This window comes from Phyllostomus hastatus, unplaced genomic scaffold, assembly GCF_019186645.2.
Source record: "Phyllostomus hastatus isolate PE091 unplaced genomic scaffold, TTU_PhHast_1.1 phas_scaffold_55, whole genome shotgun sequence".
Classification (NCBI taxonomy): Eukaryota; Metazoa; Chordata; class Mammalia; order Chiroptera; family Phyllostomidae; genus Phyllostomus; species Phyllostomus hastatus.
In genome coordinates this window covers 12,696,373-12,718,465 of record NW_025334035.1, presented here as the reverse complement: position 1 = coordinate 12,718,465, position 22,093 = coordinate 12,696,373, and the positions used below count along the sequence as shown (strand labels likewise).

The 22,093-nt window shown below is 42.5% G+C and overlaps 1 protein-coding gene across 1 annotated transcript; it reads left to right on the top strand.

Annotated features, from left to right (window-relative positions):
* The first annotated feature begins 8,450 nt into the window (after positions 1-8,450).
* Positions 8,451-20,530, top strand: LOC123809131. Its single transcript, XM_045823993.1, has 3 exons — positions 8,451-8,573; positions 19,614-19,842; positions 20,112-20,530. The coding sequence occupies exons 2-3, from the start codon at positions 19,644-19,646 to the stop codon at positions 20,528-20,530; spliced, it is 618 nt and encodes a 205-aa protein (XP_045679949.1). The 5' UTR covers positions 8,451-8,573; positions 19,614-19,643.
* Positions 20,531-22,093: the final 1,563 nt, after the last annotated feature.

Sequence of the window (22,093 nt, the reverse complement as noted above, 5' to 3'; positions counted from 1 at the left end):
TAGGAAAAAGGGGGTGATGGACCCTCACCTCTCAGCTTTGACATAGCCTGAGTCCTCATTCTGTCTGCAAGAAGTCTCCTAATCTCTTGGCTGCCTTACTTCCCCTGCCTGACTTAAGCCTGAAACAATGTAGAGGGCAGTGCAGCCCTGTGCTGGAAAGGGCAGGTTCCCGGGGGGTGATCAGGCCTAAGAATGCATGAAATCCTGTGGAACCTGCTTTGCTAAGAATGCTCTCAATTTTCTGATAAGGGTCCGAGCAGGAAATGAGTTTGTTTCCCAAAGTTTTATAGCCCTTTAGCTAACTGACCCTGACTCAGAATAAGCCCCCATAGTTCTTTGAGTGTTATCTATTGTTTGATCCTTACTGCCTGACAATGATTGATGAGCTTTACCTGTATTCCTGTGCAAATGGAACCCAATAGAAGCCCATTGAGGAAAAGCCTCCTGGTCCTTTTCCTTTGAGAGATCTGTCACCTTTCCTCCCCAAGCAGATCATGTCTTGGTAGACTTATCCTCATCCATGGTGGCTGGGGTGGCCCTGCAGGTGGAGCCCCTGAACACAAAGGGGTGGGAATGCAGATGGAAAGAGACTTTGAGACTTTGTTGGGGTGATGGGCGTATGATGTAGTGTGAAGATGATGTTTTGTTGAGTTGTACACTTGAAACCTGTATGGTTTTCTGAACCAATGTCACCCCAATAAATACAATTTTTAAAAGTGATCCCCTAATATTTCCAATACCTAACTGGAACCATGCATAGTTATTATAATATCACTGACTCTATTCCCTATGCTGTACTTTATTCCTCATGTCTGTCATGTAACTACCAATCTGTACTTCTCCATCTGTTCACCTTTTTCATTCAGTCCCCCAACACCCCTCCCCTGTGGTAACCATCAGTCTGCTTTCTGTATCTATGAGTCTGTTTCTGTTCTGTTTCTTAACTTATGTTTTTCTTTAGATTACACATATAAGTAAAATCATATGATATTTGTGTTTGACTTACTTATTTCACTGAACATAATGGCCTCCACATCCATCCATGCTGTTATAAATAGTAAGATTTCATTCTCTTTTATGACTGAGTAAAATTCCATTGTATACATACACTATGCTTTTATCCACTCATCTATTGATGGGCACTTGGGTTTGCTTCCCTAGTTTGGTATTGTAAATAGTGCTGCAATGAACATAAGAGGGCATATATTCTTTTGAATTAGTGCTTTGTGCTTGTTTGGATATATTTCCAGAAATGAGATCACTGCCTCAAAAGGGAGTTTCATTTTTAATTTTTTGAGCAAACACCATACTGCCTTCCACAGTGGCTGCACCAGTCTGCATTCCCACCAACAGCGCACAAGGGTTCCCTTTTCTCCACATCCTTGCCAACACTTGTTTGTTGATTTGTTTATGATGGCCGTTCTGACAAGTTGAGGTGATATCTTATTGTGGTTTTAATTTGCATTTCTCTGATGATTAGTAACATTGAGCATCTTTTCAGGTGTATATTGGCCATGTGTATGTCCTCTTTGGAGAAATGACTATTCAGGTCTTTCCCCCATTTTTTAATTGGATTGTTTATTTATTTACTTTTTTTGGTATTCATCCACATTTTTAAAGCATTCCCTAGGTGTCCCAATGACCAGCCAGGATTGGAAACTTAGCAGCTCCCCAGTGTCTGAGCTCTCTTTCCTGGGCTTTTCCTTCCTGATCTCGAGCCGCTGCCACAGCTGGAGCATCCCATCCCCCATGACAACACCCACATGCAAATCTCTGTCTTGGACTCTTTGGGAAATAAGAGAACTTTCCCAGAATTATAGGGAACCTCTTCACATGGAATGGCAAATGTAGCCCCGCCCTATCACAAAACCAATAGGTGCAAGTTGGCACACAGGAAGCCAAACCCATGGATTGGCTTTCCTGTGGAAACCAGTCCTGCATTATATCAAGGCTGATTTGAGGCTTGCTTTTGCTAAAACTCCCTCACCCTGAACTGAAGCAGCAAATGCTTGCTGCATATCTTTAAAGTAACTTCCTGAAGCCTGTGCTAATTCTCCCAAGGACAGAGTGTAACCAGACCAATCACTCTTATCGTTCCCTTGCATTGGCAATATTTTTTCCTTGTTAATTGGTAAGAAGTAATCAGTAACATCCTTTCCTTTGTTATCTGTAAAAAGTAATCACCAAAAGCAAACCTGAGCATAATGAATGAGAACCCTCGTTGATGTATGTTATTAGAAAGCAATAAAATCCTGTCCAGGCAAGGATCAGGACGCTCTCTCACTCAAAGAGTGGCTGTGCTGTCCCCTTTTCTCCACAGGACTTTGGTAGTCCATGTGAATTTGTTCGTTGCATCCACAACACTGCGGACACCACTGAACATCACTGGTGTATGGGTGTGTGTGTGCTCAGTTTAAAAGAAACTTCATGTTTACAGTCTACAATAGTATATGTTTGAGAGTTCTTGTACAGGAAGTGTAACAACGTTGACATCATAGGGGTAGCAGAAGAAGAGAAAGCAACAGATCCAAAACCTATTTAAAGAAATAATGACTGAAAATTTCCCTAACCTACTGAAGGAAAAAGACACATAAATCCAGGAAGTGCAGATTCCCAAACAAGAGGAACCCAAACAGGCCCACACTAAGACACATTATAATAAAAATGGCAAAAGTTAAAGACAAAGAGAGAATCTTAAAAGCAGCAAGAGAAAAGCAGGTACTTAATTGTCTACAAGGGAGCTCCCATAAGACCATCAGTTGGCTTCTCAACAGATTCAATTCGGGCCAGAAGGGACTGGCATGAAATATTCAAAGTGACAAAAAGCAAAGATTAACAACCAAGACTACTTTACACGGCAAGGCTATCATACCAAATTGAAGGAGATATAAAGAGCTTCCCAGACAAGAAAAATCTAAAGGAGTTAGTTCATCACCACCAAACCAGCATTACAAGAAATGTTAAAGGTACTTCTTTAAAAAGAAGAAAGAAAAAGAAGAGAAGGAGAAATATACTTTAAAAATAAAATGGCAGTAAGTGCATATCTATCAATAATCACTTTAAATGTAAATGGCTTAAATGTTTCAATTAGTGACACTGAGCTTCTTTTCATGTCTATTGGCCATCTGTATGTCCTCTTGTTACAGTCTATAGGGGGTTCCTCCCCACCTGTCTGGGTTTGTTTTGCCCACCACCTGAGGAAAGATGTCTCTTAATACCACATATCAGTGAAAAGGAAAGGAATTTATTATTCATCTGAAATAACACAAACTAAAGTTCTCCACAAATGCACACATTCCTCCCAGCACCCTCCACGTGGCAAAAGGAAGCACCTCCAAAGCCTCGTGGTCCTGACTCTCACCCAAGCCTCATGGTCCCAACCAAGACACCAAAGCTGCGTGGTCTTAAACAGACGTGTGGTCCCAAAAAGAGAGACCCCCAATGGCTGCTGTGCCTCCATTTAAATCCCAGTGCTAATCTTCCTCTGCAGCCCCATTTCCGACTTCTCTCACAATTGGCCACAGCTGCCCACACTCTGGGCAGGTGTGGCCCTGTGGTGTGGAGCCAATTATCTCCAAACTCTTCTGGACCCTATTACAAATCCCTATTTGGGGCTCCCCTCTTGGCTGAACCCTGTTACACTCTTTGGAGAAGTGTCTATTCCAGTCTTTTGCCCATTTTTTCATTGGGTTATTTGGGGGGTTCTTTGGTGTTGACCTTTAACTGTTCTTTATAAATTTTGGATAGTAAACCCTTATCAAATGTATCAGTGAATATGTTCTCCCATTCAGGGGGTTGTCTTTTCACTTTGTCGATGGTTTCTTTTGCTGTGCAAAAATTTTCTAGTTCAGTGTACTCCCATTTGTTTATTTTTTCTCGTTTCCTTGGCCCAAAGAGATGTATCAGAAAAAATGTGGCTACAAGAAATGTCCAACATTCTACTGCCTGTTTTCTTCTAGCATTTTTATAGTATTGAGTCTAACACTTAAGTTTTTGATCCATTTTGACTTTATTGTTGTGTGTGTGATAACAAGGTGGTCTAGTTTCATTCTTTTGCACATATCTGGCTGGTTTTCCCAACACTATTTATTGAATAAACTATCCTTAACATATTGTATTTTTTACTTCCTTTGTCAAATATTGACTATAATGGCATGGGTTTATTACTGGGCTCTCTATTTTGTTCCATTGGTCTATATGCCTGTTTTTCTGCCAGCACTATGCTGTATTAAATACTATGGCCTTTTAGCATAGTTTGATATTAGGCAGCATGATTCCTCCAAATTTGTTTTTTCTTTCTCAAGATAGCTGTTGCTATTCAGGGTCTTTTGTGGTTCCATATAAATGTTTGGAATATTTGTTCTGTGAAATATGCCACTGGTATCTTAAAAGGACTTGTGTTGAATCTGTAGATTGCTTTGGGTAGTATGGGCATTTTAATGATGTTAATTCTTCCTATCCATGAACAAGGTATGTGCTTGTACTTATTTCTATCTTCAATTTCTTTCATTAGTGTCTACTAATTTTCCCAGTACAGGTCTTTTATATTCTTGGTTAAATTTATTCCTAGGTACTGTATTCTTTTTGAAGCATTTGGGAATGAGATTGTTTTCTTAATTTCACTTTCTGATAATTCATTATTGGAGTATAAAATGCATCTGATACCTGAATATTAATTTTGTATCCTGCTACTTTACTGAATTCATTTATCAGTCCTAGTAGTTTTTGGTGGAATCTTTAGGGTTCTCTAGACACATGTTAAGAGGTTTAAGAGCCATGAAAGAATATGGAATATCTGGCATTCCAGCCATTTCCCCAGTTTGTCTTCTTCCTATCTCTAAGTTCTATTGTATAACTTATATTTTGAGATTTCTAATTTTTGAATCGCCTTTTACCAAAGGCATTGTCAGCTTAGAGTGAGAAAGACAGTGAGTCAGAAAGGATACTGGTGTTGGGCCAGAAGGAAGCCTGGAGAAGTTAGGAGATGGACAAGTTAAGCATTTCCTTGTTCCGACTTAAGCATCGGAACAAGGACGCTGATCTCTGTGGTTGCCTTTTCTTCTTCCAGTGCATCTCTCCCCACACTGTATCTTTAGATCTTTCTTTCTCCCCTGGCTTCAGGGTAGCTTCTAGCTAGTGGAGTGGGACAAGGGATTTCTGGATCAGTGAGTTCCCTGTCTACTCTCTGTCAGACTTCCCATTTCAGTTGCATCTTCTATTACAGTGGCTTAGCAGGAACATCACTGCACAGGGAGGAGAGTACAGTATTCCTGGGCCTACACAGCGCTGCATATTAAAAATGACATGGCCACACTGGAGAGAATCCGGATGTAAATACTTTTTTACAACCAGAGTTTTGGAGATGTGATCAGAATGCAACTATCAAACAAGAGAGAGGCTAATGAACCTAGAAAAAGAAAAACCATCATGACTGGAATTCATCAAAAAACAGAACAGGCCCTTCTACCATGAGAGGACACAGCAAGAAGACAGCTATCTGGGAGCCAGGAAGCAGGCCTTCACCAGATACTGAATCTGCCAGTGCCTTAATTTTGGACATCCTAGCCTTCAGAACTAACATTTCCGTCACCTCAAAAAACAAAAAGCAGGACTTCTGGCCAAGATGGAGGCATAGGTAGACACACTATGCCTCCTTGCACAACCAAAAGAATGACAACAACAATGTAAAAACAAAAAACAACCCAAACTGACAGAAAATTGAATTGTATGGAAGTCCGACAACCAAGAAGTTAAAGATGAAACATCCATCCAGCCCAGTAGGAGGGGTGGAGATGGGCAGCTGGGCAGAGAGGACTCTTGGCAAAGTGGTGGCTGTAAGACCGGGGTGGGCAAGGCAGTAGCTGGTGGAGAGGGCAGTCTGACATTCACTTGTGGATAAATTGGGAGGACCACCTGGGGAGGAAGACAGATCCCCACAACCCCAGGTCCCAAATAAAGCCTCAAACCCATGGAAAACACACCTGTGGGGGTTGAGGTGTCACTGGGAGAAACTCCCAGCCTCACAGGAGAGTTCATTGGAGAGACACACAGGGTCCTAGAACATACACAAGCTCCTCCACCTAGGAATCAGCTGAGAAGGGTCCACTTTGCTCGTGGGTAGCCAGGGAAGTGACTGAAATCCAGCAGAGAGCAGAGCAAGCACCACTGTTTCCTCTCGGACCCCTTTCCCACATATAGCTTCACAATGCAAAGAAGTGGGTTGCCTCACCCTGGTGAACACCTAAGGCTCTGCCCCTCATATATAGCAGGCACACTGAGACAAAACAAAAAATGGCTCAAATGAAAGGACAGATCAAAGCTCCAGCTTTGCGACGAAGAGATAGCCAACCTACCAGATGCACAGTTCAAAACACTGGTAATCAGGATGCTCACAGGGTTGCTTGAATTTGGTTGCAAATTAGATGAAAAAATGAAGGCAATGCTAAGTGAAATAAAGGAAAATGTATAGGGAACCAATAGTGATGGGAAGGAAACTGAGACTCTAATCAATGGTGTGGACCAGAAGGAAGAAAGAAACATTCAACCAGACAAGAATGAAGAAACGAGAGTTCAAAAAAATGAGGAGAGGCTTAGGAACCTCCAGGACATCTTTAAATGTTCCAATATCCGAATTATAGGGGTGCCAGAAGGAGAAGAGGATGAGCAAGAAATTGAAAACTCATTTGAACAAATAATGGAGGAGAACTTCCCCAATCTGGTGAAGGAAACAGACTTCCAGGAAGTCCAGGAAGCTCAGAGAGTCCCAAAGAAGTGGGACCCAAGGAGAAACACACCAAGGCACATCATAATTACATTACCAAGATTAAAAATAAGGATTCTTAAAAGCAGCAAGAGAAAAGAAGACAGTTACCTACAAAGGAGTTCCCATAAGATTGTCAGCTGATTTCTCAAAAGAGACCTTATAGGCAAGAAGGGGCTGGAAAGAAGTATTCCAAGTTATGAAAGGCAAGGACCTACATCCAAGATTACTCTATCCAGAAAAGCTTTCATTTAGAATGGAAGGGCAGGTAAAGTGCTTCTCAGATAAGGTCAAGTTAAAGGAATTCATCATCACCAAGCCTTATTTTATGAAATGTTAAAGGGATTTATCTAAGAAAAAGAAGATAAAAATATGAACAGTGAAATGACAACAAACTCACAGTTATTAACAACTACATCTAAAACAAAAACAAAAACAAACTAAGCAAACTACTAGAACAGGAAGAGAATCACAGAAATGGAGATCACATGGAGGGTTAGCAACAGGGGAGTGGGAGGGGGAGAGAGCAGGAAAAGGTACAGAGAATAAGTAGCATAAATGGTAGGTAGAAAATAGACAGGGTGAGGTTAATACTATAGAAAATGTAGAAGCCAAAGAACTTATATGTATGACACATGGACATGAACTAAAGGGGGGAAATGTGGGTGGGAGGGGTGTGCAGGGTGGAGGGGAATAAAGGGTAGGGGAAATGGGACAACTGTAATAGCATAATCAATAAAATATATTTTAACAAAACAACACAAATCAAGAGATTTAAACTCACGTGTTCAAAATTTTAGGTGTCTACTAAACCAAAACTTGTGACTTTTTAACACTGAAACCAGCTACTAAGTGGTGTGAAAAATCTAAATCCTTAGAAATTAAAACACACATATACTCCTGTTTAACAGCGGACCCAGAAGGATACACCAAGTAGCTAGGCAAAGTTCCTCCTAGCCCTGATTCAAATCTTGGACTTTTTCAAGGCTGTACCTGATGAACATTTATCAATAAAATGTTTTCATTTTATATTTCTATTCTCTAAGTTTGTCCTATAAATACCTGCACACCAACTTCCGGTTCACCTTATCAAGAGAAGCAGGGCAACTTTAGAAAAGGAGAATGGCTTGTTTTGTTGTACCGCAGCAAAACCAGTAAGATACTAGAATCTTTTAAATGTCTCACTCCAGAATACAGCGTTCAAATAAATGTTAGGCAAAAACTTAAAACTAAGTGCCTTTTTTTCTGAGCCAGTCCTGGGTAGGTACCTGGGTTTAGAGATCTGTACAGTACATAATCCCTGGGTTTCAGGAGGCAGGCACTGGTTACCAAGCTTCTGTCCTGCAAGGTGACTGACAATATGAACTCCCCGCATGGTACCAGAGTCCGGGAATAACAGGCTTTTACACTGAGCTCGAAACTCCTCGCCCAGAACTTTCTGGCCTTTTAACTCAATAAGCCCGATTTCACAGAAGTGCTTTTCTACAGGCGGCCCCTGCTAAACCTAAGGCCAAGTGACACTCTGAGAAGCGCTGTAAGGTCTGCGCCCAGGGGACACAGGCACGAGAAGGCCCAGGAGAAGCCCCGGGGGGCCAAGGAGGGCAGACTACACACAGCCGTTGCCTCCCCTGGGCGGAGTCCGGTGCGCACCTTGGTGAACCATCCTACGTTTCTACAACGAGCCTGCCGCCTCCTCTCAGGGCCGAAACACCAAGTAGAAGACGTGGGAGGCGGCGCCCAACGACAGCGACAGCGGCAGCAATAGCGACGACCAATTTCCACCGCACAAAAGGGCCCCGCTTCTTCCGACAAGGTAGCCACCGTGCCACGGCTACTGAGCTAGGGCGTCCTGGGTCTTCGCCTCCATGCCCGGAGGGGCGCGGGGACTACGGTGATCGCGCGGATAAGCGCTGCTGCCCCCTGCAGAGGACTGAGACACCATCGCCCGTCCGCTCCTGCCGGGGCCAGCTCCGGGGAGACAGGGCTGAGCCCGGGAGAGGGACCGGCCTAGGGGCCAGCGGGGCTCCCTGCCCACCCCACCGTTTCCACTGGGGAGTGCTGGCCTGCAGTGCTCCTGCAGTCTTCTCCCTGCGTTGCTCCGCCAAGGAAGAGCCCAGGCCAAATGGCGACCCTTTGGTTCTCAGGCTTGCAGGCTTGGGCCCATCACCAGCTCCTCCCTCTTGTCTGCCCACGTGCACGGCCGCGTAGCGGCCTCTTGGAAGCCGAGGCCTGTTTGGGAGACTTGCGCCTCCGCCCTTCGCCTAGCCACACACTGGCGAGTGTAGCCTTCCCTCCCAGGGACTCAGTTCCAGGGAGCTGTCCAGAACAAAAGGCAGTCAGCTGGGGAGCTCCCTGCTCACCGAGGGCTCAGTTCCAGGCCGGGCGGCTTCTGAGCACCAATGTGGCCCTTCCAGGCTCTTAAAGGATGTCTCACCACCTGCGTAGGCAAACCCAGCTGACAGATATGTGTGCATGTGTGTATTTGTTGCTAATCAAGACCAGAAATAGACAACTTGTATTTGTGCCCAGTATTGATGCAGTTAACCCCTCTCCCGCAATTTCTCACACTTTCCCCATCTTCCCTGACTCATCCCAATTTTATGGTATGGGGTCTCACAATTCCGTATTTAACTCATTTTCAGTTTAACCTTTCATATGGTGTAACAAAGTGGTCTAGTTTCATTTACTGTATTTATCTGTCCAATATCCCCAACAAGATTTATTGAATATATTTTTTACCTCATTGTATGTTCTTGTCTCCTCTGTCAAATATTAATTGATATTAATTCACCATAATAGCATGGGTTTATTTTGGGGTTCTCTGTTGTCTTACTGATTTTTATAGCTGTTTTATGCTACTACCATGCTGTTTTGATTAGTATGACCTTGTAGTATGCTTTGTTGTCAGTTAATATGATTCCTCCAAATTTGTTTTTCTTTCTCAAGGTTACTGTGCTTATTTGGGGGCTTTTGTGATTCTATAAATTTTTGGAGTATTTGTCTTAGTTCTGTGAAATACACCATTGGTTATGTCAATATGAATTATGGTTGAATCTATGAATTGCTTTGGGTAGGATGGACATTTTAATGAGGTTCATTCTTCCTATCCATAAACATGCTTTATGCTTTCATTTATTTGAATCTTTCTCAAATTTCTTTTCTGTGTCATAATTTTGTGAGTTCAGGTCTTTTATATCCTTAATTAAATTTATTCCTAGGTATTTTATTTTTATTTTGATAAAATTATAAGTGGAATTTTTTAGATTAACTTTCTGAGAGTTCATTATTGAAGTGTCGAAATTCAGTTGATTTCTCAATATTTTGTATTCTGCTACTTTTCTGAATTCATATATCAGTTCTAGTAGGGTTTTTTTGTTTTGTTTTGTTTTGGTGTAATCTTTAGGTTTCTCTGTATTCAGTATCATGTATCTGCAAATAATGACAGTTCTTCCTTTCCTACTTGAATGCCTTTTATATCTTCTTTTAGTTTCATTGCTGTGACTAGGAATTTTAGTACTATGTTGAATAAGAGTGGTGAAAGTGGATATCCATGTCCTGTTTTTAATCTTAACAGAAACATTTTACTTTTTGCTTAATGAGTAGGTTGTTTGGCTGTGGGTTTGACATAAACAGCCTATATACAGTTAAATTATGTTCCATTTATTGTCACTTTGCTGAGTGTTTATGATGAATGTGTGCTGGATTTTATCAAAAGCTTTTTCTGTATCTATTTATATGATCCTGTGATCTTTATCCTTCATTTTGTTTATGTGATGTGTCATGTTTATTGGTTCTCAGATATTGTACTAACATAGCATCCCAAGAATAATTCCTACTTGATCATGGTGTGGGATTTTTTTTTTCGAACCTACTAAGTTTATTTGGGATCAAAATGAATTGCGATTCTGGAAGTACAAATTCAGGCAGAAACCCAAATAATGTTCTCATCACAGGGTGAGGGCAAGGGGATTTTTGTGAGAAGAGGAAGAGAATGATGACATGAACGGGAGAAAGGAGTTTTTGTTCATGCTAAAAAGCTATGCGTGTCTGGTTACTCGTGATCTTCAGAAAGAGGCTCCATTATCATCAGTCATTGTGGTCAGGATGTCTTCTTTCTTCTAAGTTTTGCAAACAGTTGTTTGTAATCAAAGTTGGTTTGGATCATTCCAAAGTTATTTTTCCCAGTTCAACCATTCCAAAGTTTCAAGGAGCAGGACATGCAAACAGTGCCTGTGGACTGGCTGCTCTAGTTCCATATTAAAATGGCTTCATTTATGTTAATGTTTCACACCCTCTGGGTGACTGCTTTCCAGTTATAAAGATTTTATGCTTTTTCTCCACCATCATTTATTGAGCACCTCCTATGCACCTGGCATTTTCCCAGGCAATTTACATAAGCTACCTCATTCGGTTCTATGAGGTAGGAATCATTATATGTCTGTTTTTTAGAGATATGGAACCAAACACCAGACAGTTTGAATAATCCACACAATTTCACACAGCCAAGAAGAGGTCAAGAGAAAATACCTACACAGGTCTGATGAATGCAGAGCAGGTTTCCTTTCTTTTTAAAGTACTGCTGCATCTGCTTTGTTAATATGGTGTTGAGGATTTGAGCATCCAGGTTTATCAGAGAGATTGGCCTATAATTTTCTTTCTTTGTAGTGTCTTTATCTGGTTTTGGTATTAGAATAATGACTAGCCTTGTAAAATGAGCTTGGGAGTTTTCCTTCGTCTTGAATTTTTTGGAATAGTCTGAGGAGACTAAGTGTTAGTTCTTTAAATGTTTGGTAAAATTCACCTGTAAAGCCATCTGGTACAGGATTTTGTTTGTTGTAAATTTTTTGGTTATTACTTTCATTACTATTTCATTACTTGTAGTTGATCTGTTCTTGACTAAGTTTTTGAAGATTGCACAGAAATTTATCCACTTGTTCCAGATTGTTCAACTTCTTGATCTATAATTGTTTTAATATTTTCTTACAATCCCTTGTATTTCTTTGGTGTCAGTTGTTACTTCTCTTTCACTTCTTATTTTATTTTTTTGGGTCCTCACTATTTTTTTCTTCATGAGTCTGGTAAAGCGTTTATCGATCTTGTTTATCCTTTTAAAGACCCCAGCTATTGGTTTCATTGAAAAATTGTATTTTTTTTAGACTCTATTTCATTTATTCCTGCTCTGATATTTATGATTTTCTTTCTTCTTCACACTTTCAGGTGTGAAAGAAGAAAGGTTTCTTTAGGTGTAAGTTTAGATTGTTTATTGAAGGTGTTTCTTGTTTCTTGAGGCAGGCCTATGTTTTCATGAATTTCACGCTTAGGACTGCTTTTCTCTTTGTCCCATAAAATTTTGAGTTGCTCCATTCTTATTTTCATTTGTCTCAAGGTATCTTTTACTTTCTTCCTTGATCTCACTGTTAACCCATTCACTGTTTAGTACCATGCTGATCAGCCTCAATGTGTTTGTGTGTTTTTCATTATTTTTTCTTGTAATTGATTATTAGTATCACCATTCTTGTCAGAAGATTCTTGATATGATTTCAACCTTCTTACATTTATTGAGACTTATTTTGTATTCTTACATGTGGTCAATCCTGAAAAATGTTCTGTGAGCACTTGAAATGTATGAATATTCTACTACTTTGGGGTGAAATGCTCTGAAAGTATCAATTCAAACCAATGGTCCAGTGTGTTATTTAAGGTACCTGTTTTGTTGTTGATTTTATGCCTAGATTTACCCATGGAGGTCAGTGGCTTTATTAACATCCCCTACTATGACTGTATTGCTCCTTTTATGTCCATCATGACTTGCTTTATATTATTGGGTGCTCCTATGTTGAGTGCATAAATGTTTATAAAGATTATATTCTATTGTTGGATGAATCTCTTTCTCATTGTGCCAAGTCCTTATTTGTCTCTTATTATAGCCTTTACCTAAAGTATTTTTTTCTGATAAAAGTAATGCTAACTCAGTTTTTTTGTTTGTAACCATTGCATGAAGTATCCCTATCCAACTCTTTACTTTCAATGTGTATTTCCTTCTGAGGTGGGTCTCCTGTAGACAGTATGACAGTATATATGTGGGTCTTGTTTCTTGTGGATTCAGTTATCCTATGTCCTTGATTGGAGTATTTAATCCATTTACATTTGAAGTGATTATTGATAGGTACAGATTTATTGCCATTTTACTTTATCATTGGGTTCCACTTTTTTTTTTTCATTGTCTTTACTGTTGGGAACTGTCCTGCCTGGTTTCAGAAGCTGTAACGCCCCCATGGCTAAAGCTGAGTAAAAAGACCTTGGGACCATAAGCCACTAAGGAGACAAAACTTATCCTCCCAGCAGGGGCGCAGCCTCTGCCCTGCTTGGCCCCTGGAGGATGGTTGGACAGTGAATGATGCCTAAGATTCCTCAAGGGAGGAACAACCTAAGACAGATACAGTCTCGAAGGGGCCATCAGGGAAGGATTTAGGGGATTATGAAGGAGGGGCAAAAAACCCTCACCCTTGGCTTTGTCTTAGCCTGAATTCTCATTCTATCTGTAAGAAGTCTTCTAATCTCTTGGCTTCCTTGCTTCCCCTGCCTGACTCAAGCTGGAAACCTTGCCAGAGGGTGGTGCAGCCCTGTGCCAGAATAGGCTATCAGGCCTAAGAAAGAGTGCATAAAATCCTATGAAACTTGCTTTGCTAAGAATACCCTCAATTTAAATGTTAAGGGTCCAAGCATAAAATGAGTTTGTTTCCCGAAGTTTTATGGTCCTTTGCCCGGTCACTCTATCTATCTGACCCAGACTCAGAATAAGCCCTTATAGTTCTTTGAATATTATCTATTCTTTGATCATTACTGCCTGACAATGATTGATGAGCTTTATGTATACGCCCTGCATTTCTATGCAAACTAAATCCAGTGAAAGCCCAGAGAAAAAGGTGCTCAAAGTCCTTCTCCTCTGAGAGATTAGTCAGCCTTTTCTCCCCAAGCAGATCATATCTTGGTAGATTTATTCTCATCAGTGGGACAGAGCTCCCCCACACTTTACAAGTGTCCTTTTAACAGGTTTTTTTTTTTTTGGTTTTTTTTTTTGTAATATTGGACTGGTGGTACCAATCTTATTTAACTATTTCTTGTCTGTGAGGCTCTTTATATCTCCTTCAGTTTTAACCAATAGGCTTCTTGGGTAGTATTGATTGCAGGTCCTTGCTTTTCAACACTTTGAATATTCTTGTGGATCCATTTTGGCCTGACATGGTTCTGTTTAGAAATCAGCTGACAGTCTTATGAAAGCCCCCTTGTAAGTAATTAACTCCTGTCCTCTTGCTGCTTTTAAGAATTTTCTCTTTGGTTTTAAACTTGGCCATTTGAATTATGGTGTGCCTTGGTGTGGGCCTCTTGGGTTTATCTTGTTTGGAACTCTGTGCTGCTTAAACTTGGATGCTTATTTTCTTTGTCAGGTTAGGAAAGTGTTCAGTAATTATTTCCTTGTATAGGGCCTCTATGCCCTTCTCTCCCTCTTCTCCCTCTGGGACCTCTATAATATAGATGTTGTTATGCTTGATGTCCCTGAGGTCTCTCAACTATTCTTATTTTTAAAATTCTTTTTTTTTGTTTGCTGCTCTGATTGGGGGTTTTCTGCTACCTTTTTTTCCAAATCACTGATTCCAGCTTCTGCATCATTTAATGTGTAGCCAATTCTCTCTACATATTCATTTCAGATATTGTACAGTTCGTTCCTGACTATTTTTTTTCAGAGTTTCTATGTCCTTTTTTACATGCTCACTATCTCTTTGTTCATGTTTTCACTGAGTTCATCCATTCTTCCCCTGTTTTTTGAAATATATTCTATTGATTATGCTATTACAGTTGTCCCATTTTCCCCCATCCTTTATTCCCCTCCACCCTGCACACCCTCCCACCCACATTCCCTCCTTTAGTTCATGTCTATGTGTCATAAGTTCTTTAGCTTCTACATTTCCCATATTATTCTTGCCTTCCCTCTGTGTATTTTCTACCTACCATCTATGCTACTTATTCTCTGTACCTTTTCCCCCTTTCTCCTCCTCCCACTCTCCTGTTGCTAACCCTTCATGTGATCTCCATTTCTGTGGTTCTGTTCCTGTTCTAGTAGTTTGCTTAGTTTGTTTTTGTTTTTGTTTTAGGTATAGTTGTTAATAATTGTGAGTTTGCTGTCATTTTACTGTACATGTTTTTTATCTTCTTTTTCTTAGATAAGTCCCTTTAACATTTCAGATAATAAAGGCTTGGTGATGATGAACTCTTTAACTTGACCTTATCTGAGAAGCACTTTATCTGCCCTTCCATTCTAAGTTAAAGCTTTGCTGGACAGAGCAATCTGGGATGTAGGTCCTTGCCTTTCATGACTGGGAATACTTCTTTCCAGTCCCTTCTTGCCTGCAAGGTCTGTTTTGAGAAATCAGCTGACAGTCTGATGGGAACTCCTTTGTAGGTGACTGTTTCCTTTTCTCTTGTTGCTTCTAGGATTCTCTCCTCATTTTAATCTTGGGTAATGTAATATGATGTGCCTTGGTGTGTTCCTCCTTGGGTCCCACTTCTTTGGGACTCTCTGAGCTTCCTGGACTCCCTGGAAGTCTATTTCCTTTGCCAGATTGGGGAAGTTCTCCTTTATTATTTGTTCAAATAACTTCTCCACTTGTTGCTCTTCCTCATCCCCTTCTGGTACCCCTATAACTCAGATGTTGGGAGGTTTCAAGATGTCCTGGAGGTTCCTAAGCCTCTCCTCATTTTTTTGAATTTGTATTTCTTCATTCTTTTCTGTTTGATTGTTTCTTTCTTCCTTCTGGTCCACTCCATTGATTGGAGTCCCAGTTTTCTTCCCATCACTATTGGTTCCCTGTGCATTTTCCTTTATTTCACTTAGCGTAGCCTTCATTTTTTTACCTAATTTGGGACCAAATTCAACCAGTTCTGTGAGCATCCTGATCACCAGTGCTTTGAACTGTGCATCTGATAGGCAGGCTATCTCTTTGTCACTTAGTTGTATTTGCTCTGGTGCTTTGATCTGTTCTAATGTTTGGGCCATTTTTTTTTTTTTTGTCTTGTCACGCCTGTTTTGTAGTAAGGGGCAGAGCCTTAGGTGTTCACAAGAGGGAGTCAACCCAGTCACTGGATTGTGATGCTGTATGTGGGGGAGGGGTTCGAGAGGGAACAATGGCACTTGCTCCTCTCTCTGCTGGATTTCAGTCCCTTCCCCCGCTTCCTCCAAGCAAACTGGGCCTTTCTGTTGCTGATTCCAGTGTGGGTGGGCTTATGTATGTTCTAGGACCCTGTGTGTCTCTCCAACAAACTGGCCTGTGAGGCTGAGAGTCTCTCCCTGCACCTCTACCCCCATAGGTGTTTTCAATAGGTGTTTTGAGGCTTTATTTCCCAGCGCTGGAACCCTGGATTGCATGGTTTGTCTCACTCCCCAGCTTGCTTGGTTTATCTGTGCGTGAATGTGTGACTACCCAGTCAGCTAGCCACCTTGTGCACCATGCCTTGCTTCACAATCCGCTACCTCGCTGGGTCTGCCTGTTGCCACCCCACTTCCAGGGTCTGCTAGCCGCTGCCTGTGTGCCCAGGGTCCGCCCACTGCCATCTTGCATGCCTGTGGTTTGTCAGCTGCTGCCTTGTATGCCTGGTGCCACCCCTTTTTCTGCTGAGACCTCTCTCCACCTGGCTGCCCAACTTCACCCCTCCTACTGGTCTGGATGAATTTGTCTATTTTCACTCCTTGGTTGTGAAAGGAGTGGACTTCCATACAGTTGGACTTCCATACAGTTCAATTTTCTGCCAGTTCTGTTTTTTTTGTTTGTTTCTAAATTGTTGTCCTTATTTTGGATGTTCGAGGAGGCACGGTGTGTCTACCTATGCCTCCATCTTGGCCGGAAGTTCCCCTAAGTTTCTTGATGGCCCTTTTTAACTGCTATGTTAAGGTCAGTATCTATTTGACTGCTTGTCTCCACTTCACTTAGTAATTGTTCTGGGAATTTCTCCTGTTCTTTCCTGTGGGGCATCTTTCTTTGTCTCTGTCTCCTTGTTTTGGCTGCTTTCCTGATTTTGTTTCTGTGCATTAGGTAATTCCGCTGAGTCTCCCAGTCTCAGTATGGTGGCCTTATGTAGTGGGTGCCCTGTGGGGCTCACTGCTAGGTGTGGCAGGAATGTCCCTTGTGTTCGTTATGAGAGCTTCCTGCTGTAGTTGAGTCTTCATTGCTGTTGGCCCATCCGTGGGTGGGACTGACCCTCAGACTGGCTGACTCTGAGGACTGGCTCCGACCACAGTGTGTGATGAGCTGCTGCTCTGGGGCAGACCTCACAAAGCTGAATTTGGCCCTGCAGTGTCTGGTGCCAGCCAAAGATGTACCTTTGGGTGTTCCACATTTGGAGCTCATTGAGTCCTGCTCTCCTGTGGTCTGAAGCCTGCTATCTGGAGTGTTTCTGAGTTTAAGGTGTTAAAAGCAATGCTTTGAATCTCTGCATTGTTTTGGATGATATGGACATTTTAACAAATGTTTCTGCCTGTTCATGACCACAGGATATATTTCTATTTATTTGTAGCTCCAATTTCTTTCCTCAGTGTCTCAGAATTTTCTATCTTCTTTTACCACATATTTTTTATTTACCACATTGGTGAATTTTATTTGGAATTTCTACAAAACTTTATTTGAGCCAAACAGTGGTACACCTGGGAACCTGATCTCAATAGACTGAGCAAAATGCTCTCCCTCCTTGGGTCAACTTACTCCTAAGTATTTTATTTTATTATTGTTTAAACAATTGTCAGTGACACTGTTTTCTTAATATTCCTTTCAGATAGTTTATTATTGGTGTCAAAAACTCAACTGATTTCTGGATATTTATTTTATATCATGCTACTTCATCCAATCCATGTGTCAGTTTGAGTAGTTTCCAGGTGGAACCTTTAGGGTTCTCTATATATAATGTCATGTAGTGTGCAAATAATGACAGTTTTATATCTTCCATTACATTTTGGATGACTTTTATTTTTCTGACTGCTGTGTCAAGCACTCTAGTACTAAGTGCAGCAGGAGTGGTAAAAGTGGACACCCTTGACTTCTTCCTCTTAAGGGAAATATTTTTAGTTTCTGCCCATTGAGTATGACATTGACTGGGTTTATCTTATATGGCCTTCACTATGTTGAAGTATGTTCCCTGTATTCCCACTTTGCTGAGAGTTTTCGTCATAAATGGGTGCTGGATTTTATCAAATGCTTTTCAGCATCTATTGAAATGATCATTTTAATTTGATGCTTCATTTTGTTTATGTAGTGTATCACAATTTTTGATTTGTGTATATTGTATCAACCTTGCATTTCCAGAATAAATCCCACTTGGTCAGGGTGTATGATTTTTTAATGTAATGCTTGAACAGTTTGCAAGTATTTTATTGAGGATTATAGCATCTATGGTCATCCAAAATATGGTCCTATAATTTTTTCTTCATCTTTATCTGGTTTTAAAATTAGCATAATGCTGAACTTGTAAAATTAGCTTTGGAATCTTCCAACCTCTTGAAATTCTTGGAATAGTCTTAAATGACTTCTGACCCTGTGTCTCATTTAGAACATACATCCCTACCCTGAGATTATGCACAAACTTACAAAAGGGCTTCTTTTCTTTCAACTGCTCTCTATTCTGTCTGGAAAGTCCCTTTAAATAACAGAAATGGTATTTCAGATAATAACAAATATATGTGACCAGAAACAAAAAGGCACCTATTGTAAGATCCTGTTCATCAAATTGTCCAGAGTAGGTAATGGAGCAGAGACACAAAGCACATCAGGGGCTGGCAGGGTGGGGAGGAGAAGGACTGTATCTTTGTGGGGCAGGTTTCCTTTTGGGGAGATGGAACACCCTGCAGCTGCACAGTGGTGACGCTTGCACAGCATCTGATAGTGCATCATGCTCTGGAGTGGCACAATTTAAAATAAAAACAGTAACTTTCAGTGATAACATAACAAATCACACTGTAAAGAAAATACGTTAAAATGTCATAGAGGTGGAACAAACAAATTCTGGTAGGACAGAAAGTATTGGTTCAATAAGCGGCTATAGAGGTGACCCTGAGGCATGTCTGAGTCAGTCCCTGTGCTGTGCCTGGAAGTGGGGCAGTTGTGGGGGAGAGGGTTCCTCAGGCAGGGGTCAGTGCTCCTGTCTGAGGAGACCCTCAGGATAGAGGATCCAGACAGTGACCTCACTCCCTGATAATAGAGCCCAGCAGAACTTGGAACCCTGGTAACTAGGCAGCCACGTTCTCACTTAGCTGACTTAGATGGATGTATTTCATGTAGCAGGATGTTTGCTTGTTGTCTGCCCCTATCCCAAGGCCAAGGCCTCGAAAGAAGAGGCGGTGATAGTGTGGTTCATCGCAGCTGCTGCTGGGTCCAGACTCAGCGTCAACGCCTTTTCACAGGGGAACAGAGAGGTAACACACAGGGAGCCTAGGGCAGTTTTGTTCGGGCCAGGCCATCACTATGATTCCACCTCAGCAACCCTATATGTTACCTACCTGTGTGTGCACATGTGTGTCAGGGGGTTCCCTGAGCAGGTACAGGCTGAGACAGGAAAGAATTCTGGTTGGCCGGTCACGTTCAACTGTAGGTCAAGGCTGGGTGGGTTCATGTGGAGTATGGATGGCATCCTCTGCCCAAAGTTCATCCCAAGCCTGGGAGGTGAACCTCATTGCCCCTGTGTGTAGGTCTGAGAGACACAGGTCTGGGCCTGATTCTGGAGCAGAAGGTACAGTGGTCAGGAATAGCAGCTACTAGGGCCCATCAGAGCTTGAGGCCTTGGGACCGGCTGCCGGTTATTATCATTGCAGAGGTCAAGAAAGGTCCTTGAGGACCAACAGATGGTAGATGAAGTCTCCAGCCTTGTCTCTACACATGGATCTGGGGATCCAGGGCCCATGGATGGGAAAAAGACTCTTCCCCTGAAGTCAGCCAGGCTTTACATGGAACTGACATTTTCAGAATTGGTCCTGGAGCACGGTGGCCTGGTTACCACACCTGAGTTCAATGATGCAGTTTCCAAGGAGGAAGATCCAAAGGGTGAGAAGGTGGAAGAGGTGGGTGTGTGTGGTGGGTGAGGTACAAGTAAGCTTACAGGGAGGGGTTGGTGCCAGATACACAGGAGGCACCCACAGAGGCTGCCCTGGAGTGCAGATCAGACTCAGACCACCCATCTGCTGGACTGCCCGCAGAGACGATGTCCTGGCTGTGGCTTCTCCAGAAGGCTCTGGCTGTATTCTGTCTGTTGGGTAGGGGACATGGAAATTCGGGCATGTGGGTGATCTTTTCTCCTCTCATGAATCCAGTAGGAGCCCAGGAGGCAGACCAAGCTCCTGATTCAGCACCTGTCCAACACCTGGAGGAGCTGGCTATAGGGTCAGACAGGGATGACACTCCAGGCCAGGAGAGCAGCCCATTGCCAAGGGTGGTGCCACCTCAAGTGACCACTCTAGCTGTAGCTGTGGAGCCCGGGCCAGGCTCTGCATCATCTGCTGACCTTATGGAGGCCCCATTCCACCTGCCTGAAGAGTCCTCCCTGGAACCTGCCCTGGTTGCCACCACTGGGGAGGAGCTGGCTCTGCAAAGTGCACCTGGGCCAGTTCTGGAGCTGCGTATTATCCCTCCGGTTCTCCCACTCCCACCCGAAGTTGTGTTACCTCCCCTGTTTGACCTTCTCCTTTTATACTGTTTAATTGTTGCATTTTCCCTTTCTCCATGGCATGGTTAATTTAAAGTGTTAAATAAATTTTATTCTTTAAATTGTAAATTGTGCTACTTCTGAGCATGATATACACTCATGACACTGTGCAAGCCTCACCACTGACCAGGTGCAGGATGTTCCATCTGCCAAAAAAGAAACCTGCAGCAAAAGTACTCACTCCCCACACCTCTTTCCCTGGCAACCCCTGATGTGCTTTCTGTGTCTTTTTTTTTAAGTTATTCTGGACATTTCCTATAAGTGGAATGTTACGACAGGTGCCTTTTGCTGTTTGCTCACATATTTTTGTCATTTAAGAGAAAATTCCCAGAAGGATAAGATCACATATAAAAAATTAAGCTCTGTCCTCGCTGGTGTGGGCAGTGGATTGAGCACTGTCCTGCGAACCACACAGTCACCAGTTTGATTTCTTGTTGGGGCACATGCTGGGATGTGGGCCTGGTCCCCTTTTGTGGGCAAACCAGATGCAACCAATCGATGTTTCTCTTGCACATTGATGTTTTTCTGCTTGTCTTTTGCCCTCACTTCTTCCTTCTCTGAAAATAAATAAATACAATCTTAAAATTAAAAAAAAACATACAAACAAAAAAATAAGCCTTTTTGGTAAACATGTATATGATCTCAAGATACAGACCCCACTGCTAAGTGTGACCTGAGGGCTAGAAGGAAGTCATGCAGTGGCTGCCTCATCCTGTGCCCAGACAAGAGGATAAAATGCAGCAATCTGGAAGGACAAAGACAAGCTGGATGGCATTCCTCAGCAACAGGAGGCCAGTGAATCGTCTCATACCTGTGGTACAGCAAAGTCTCTCAAGTCCATGTTTTCTAAAGGGACAGAGTATGCACATGTACTTCCGGAGAGAGGCACTGCACACCTGTCTACATGTCACAGATGCCCGGCCTCTATGATGGGAACACGTGCACTGTCAACACTGGGAACAGAGCACTGTCACCCTCAGGCTGGCAGGCTTCTGGTCTGGTGGTGACCAGCCATGGGGATACAGCGAGGAAGCAGAGGCCCCAGCTGACCCCTTGGAGGGAAGGGGGGAAAGGCCCCTCCTCTGGGAGAACAGTGTGCAGGACCCATCCTAGTTCCACAGGTGCACACGTGCCCCTGGCAGTGCTCATGCTAAGAGGTCTCCCCACAGCACTTCCTGCACAATTTTTCACAGACATATTTTCCTGGCTACCCATTGGAGCACTGGGGAAATTGCCTGGACCTGGGAAAGACACCAATGTCCATGGAGAGAGGATGCATCCACGAATCCTGGTCCACACGGACAAGGCGAGTTGAACAGCTCTAAAGCAGATGGAAGGGTCTCTATGTGCTGACAGATAAAGACGTCAGAAGTCTTCTCAGGGGAGACACATGCACCAAGGGTGTGCATCCAGGGTCCTACCTGGTAGACCACTTACATGTGATTTCCTCAGGCAGACACACATATGTGACGATAATTTTTCCTGTGAGAGAGACAGACAAACAGAATGAGAACAGTGGACCCTGAGAGAGCCACCAATCCACTCATGATGGTCACCTCTGGTGGGACATGCACATCTCTTACTTCTCCTTGA

Excerpts from the sequence above, each read along its gene's own strand:
- LOC123809131 (XM_045823993.1), top strand. The coding sequence starts at position 19,644 with ATGGTAGATGAAGTCTCCAGCCTTGTCTCTACACATGGATCTGGGGAT. Across the intron at positions 19,843-20,111 it reads CAAGGAGGAAGATCCAAAGG|GAGCCCAGGAGGCAGACCAA; the intron begins GTGAGAAGGTGG and ends TGAATCCAGTAG.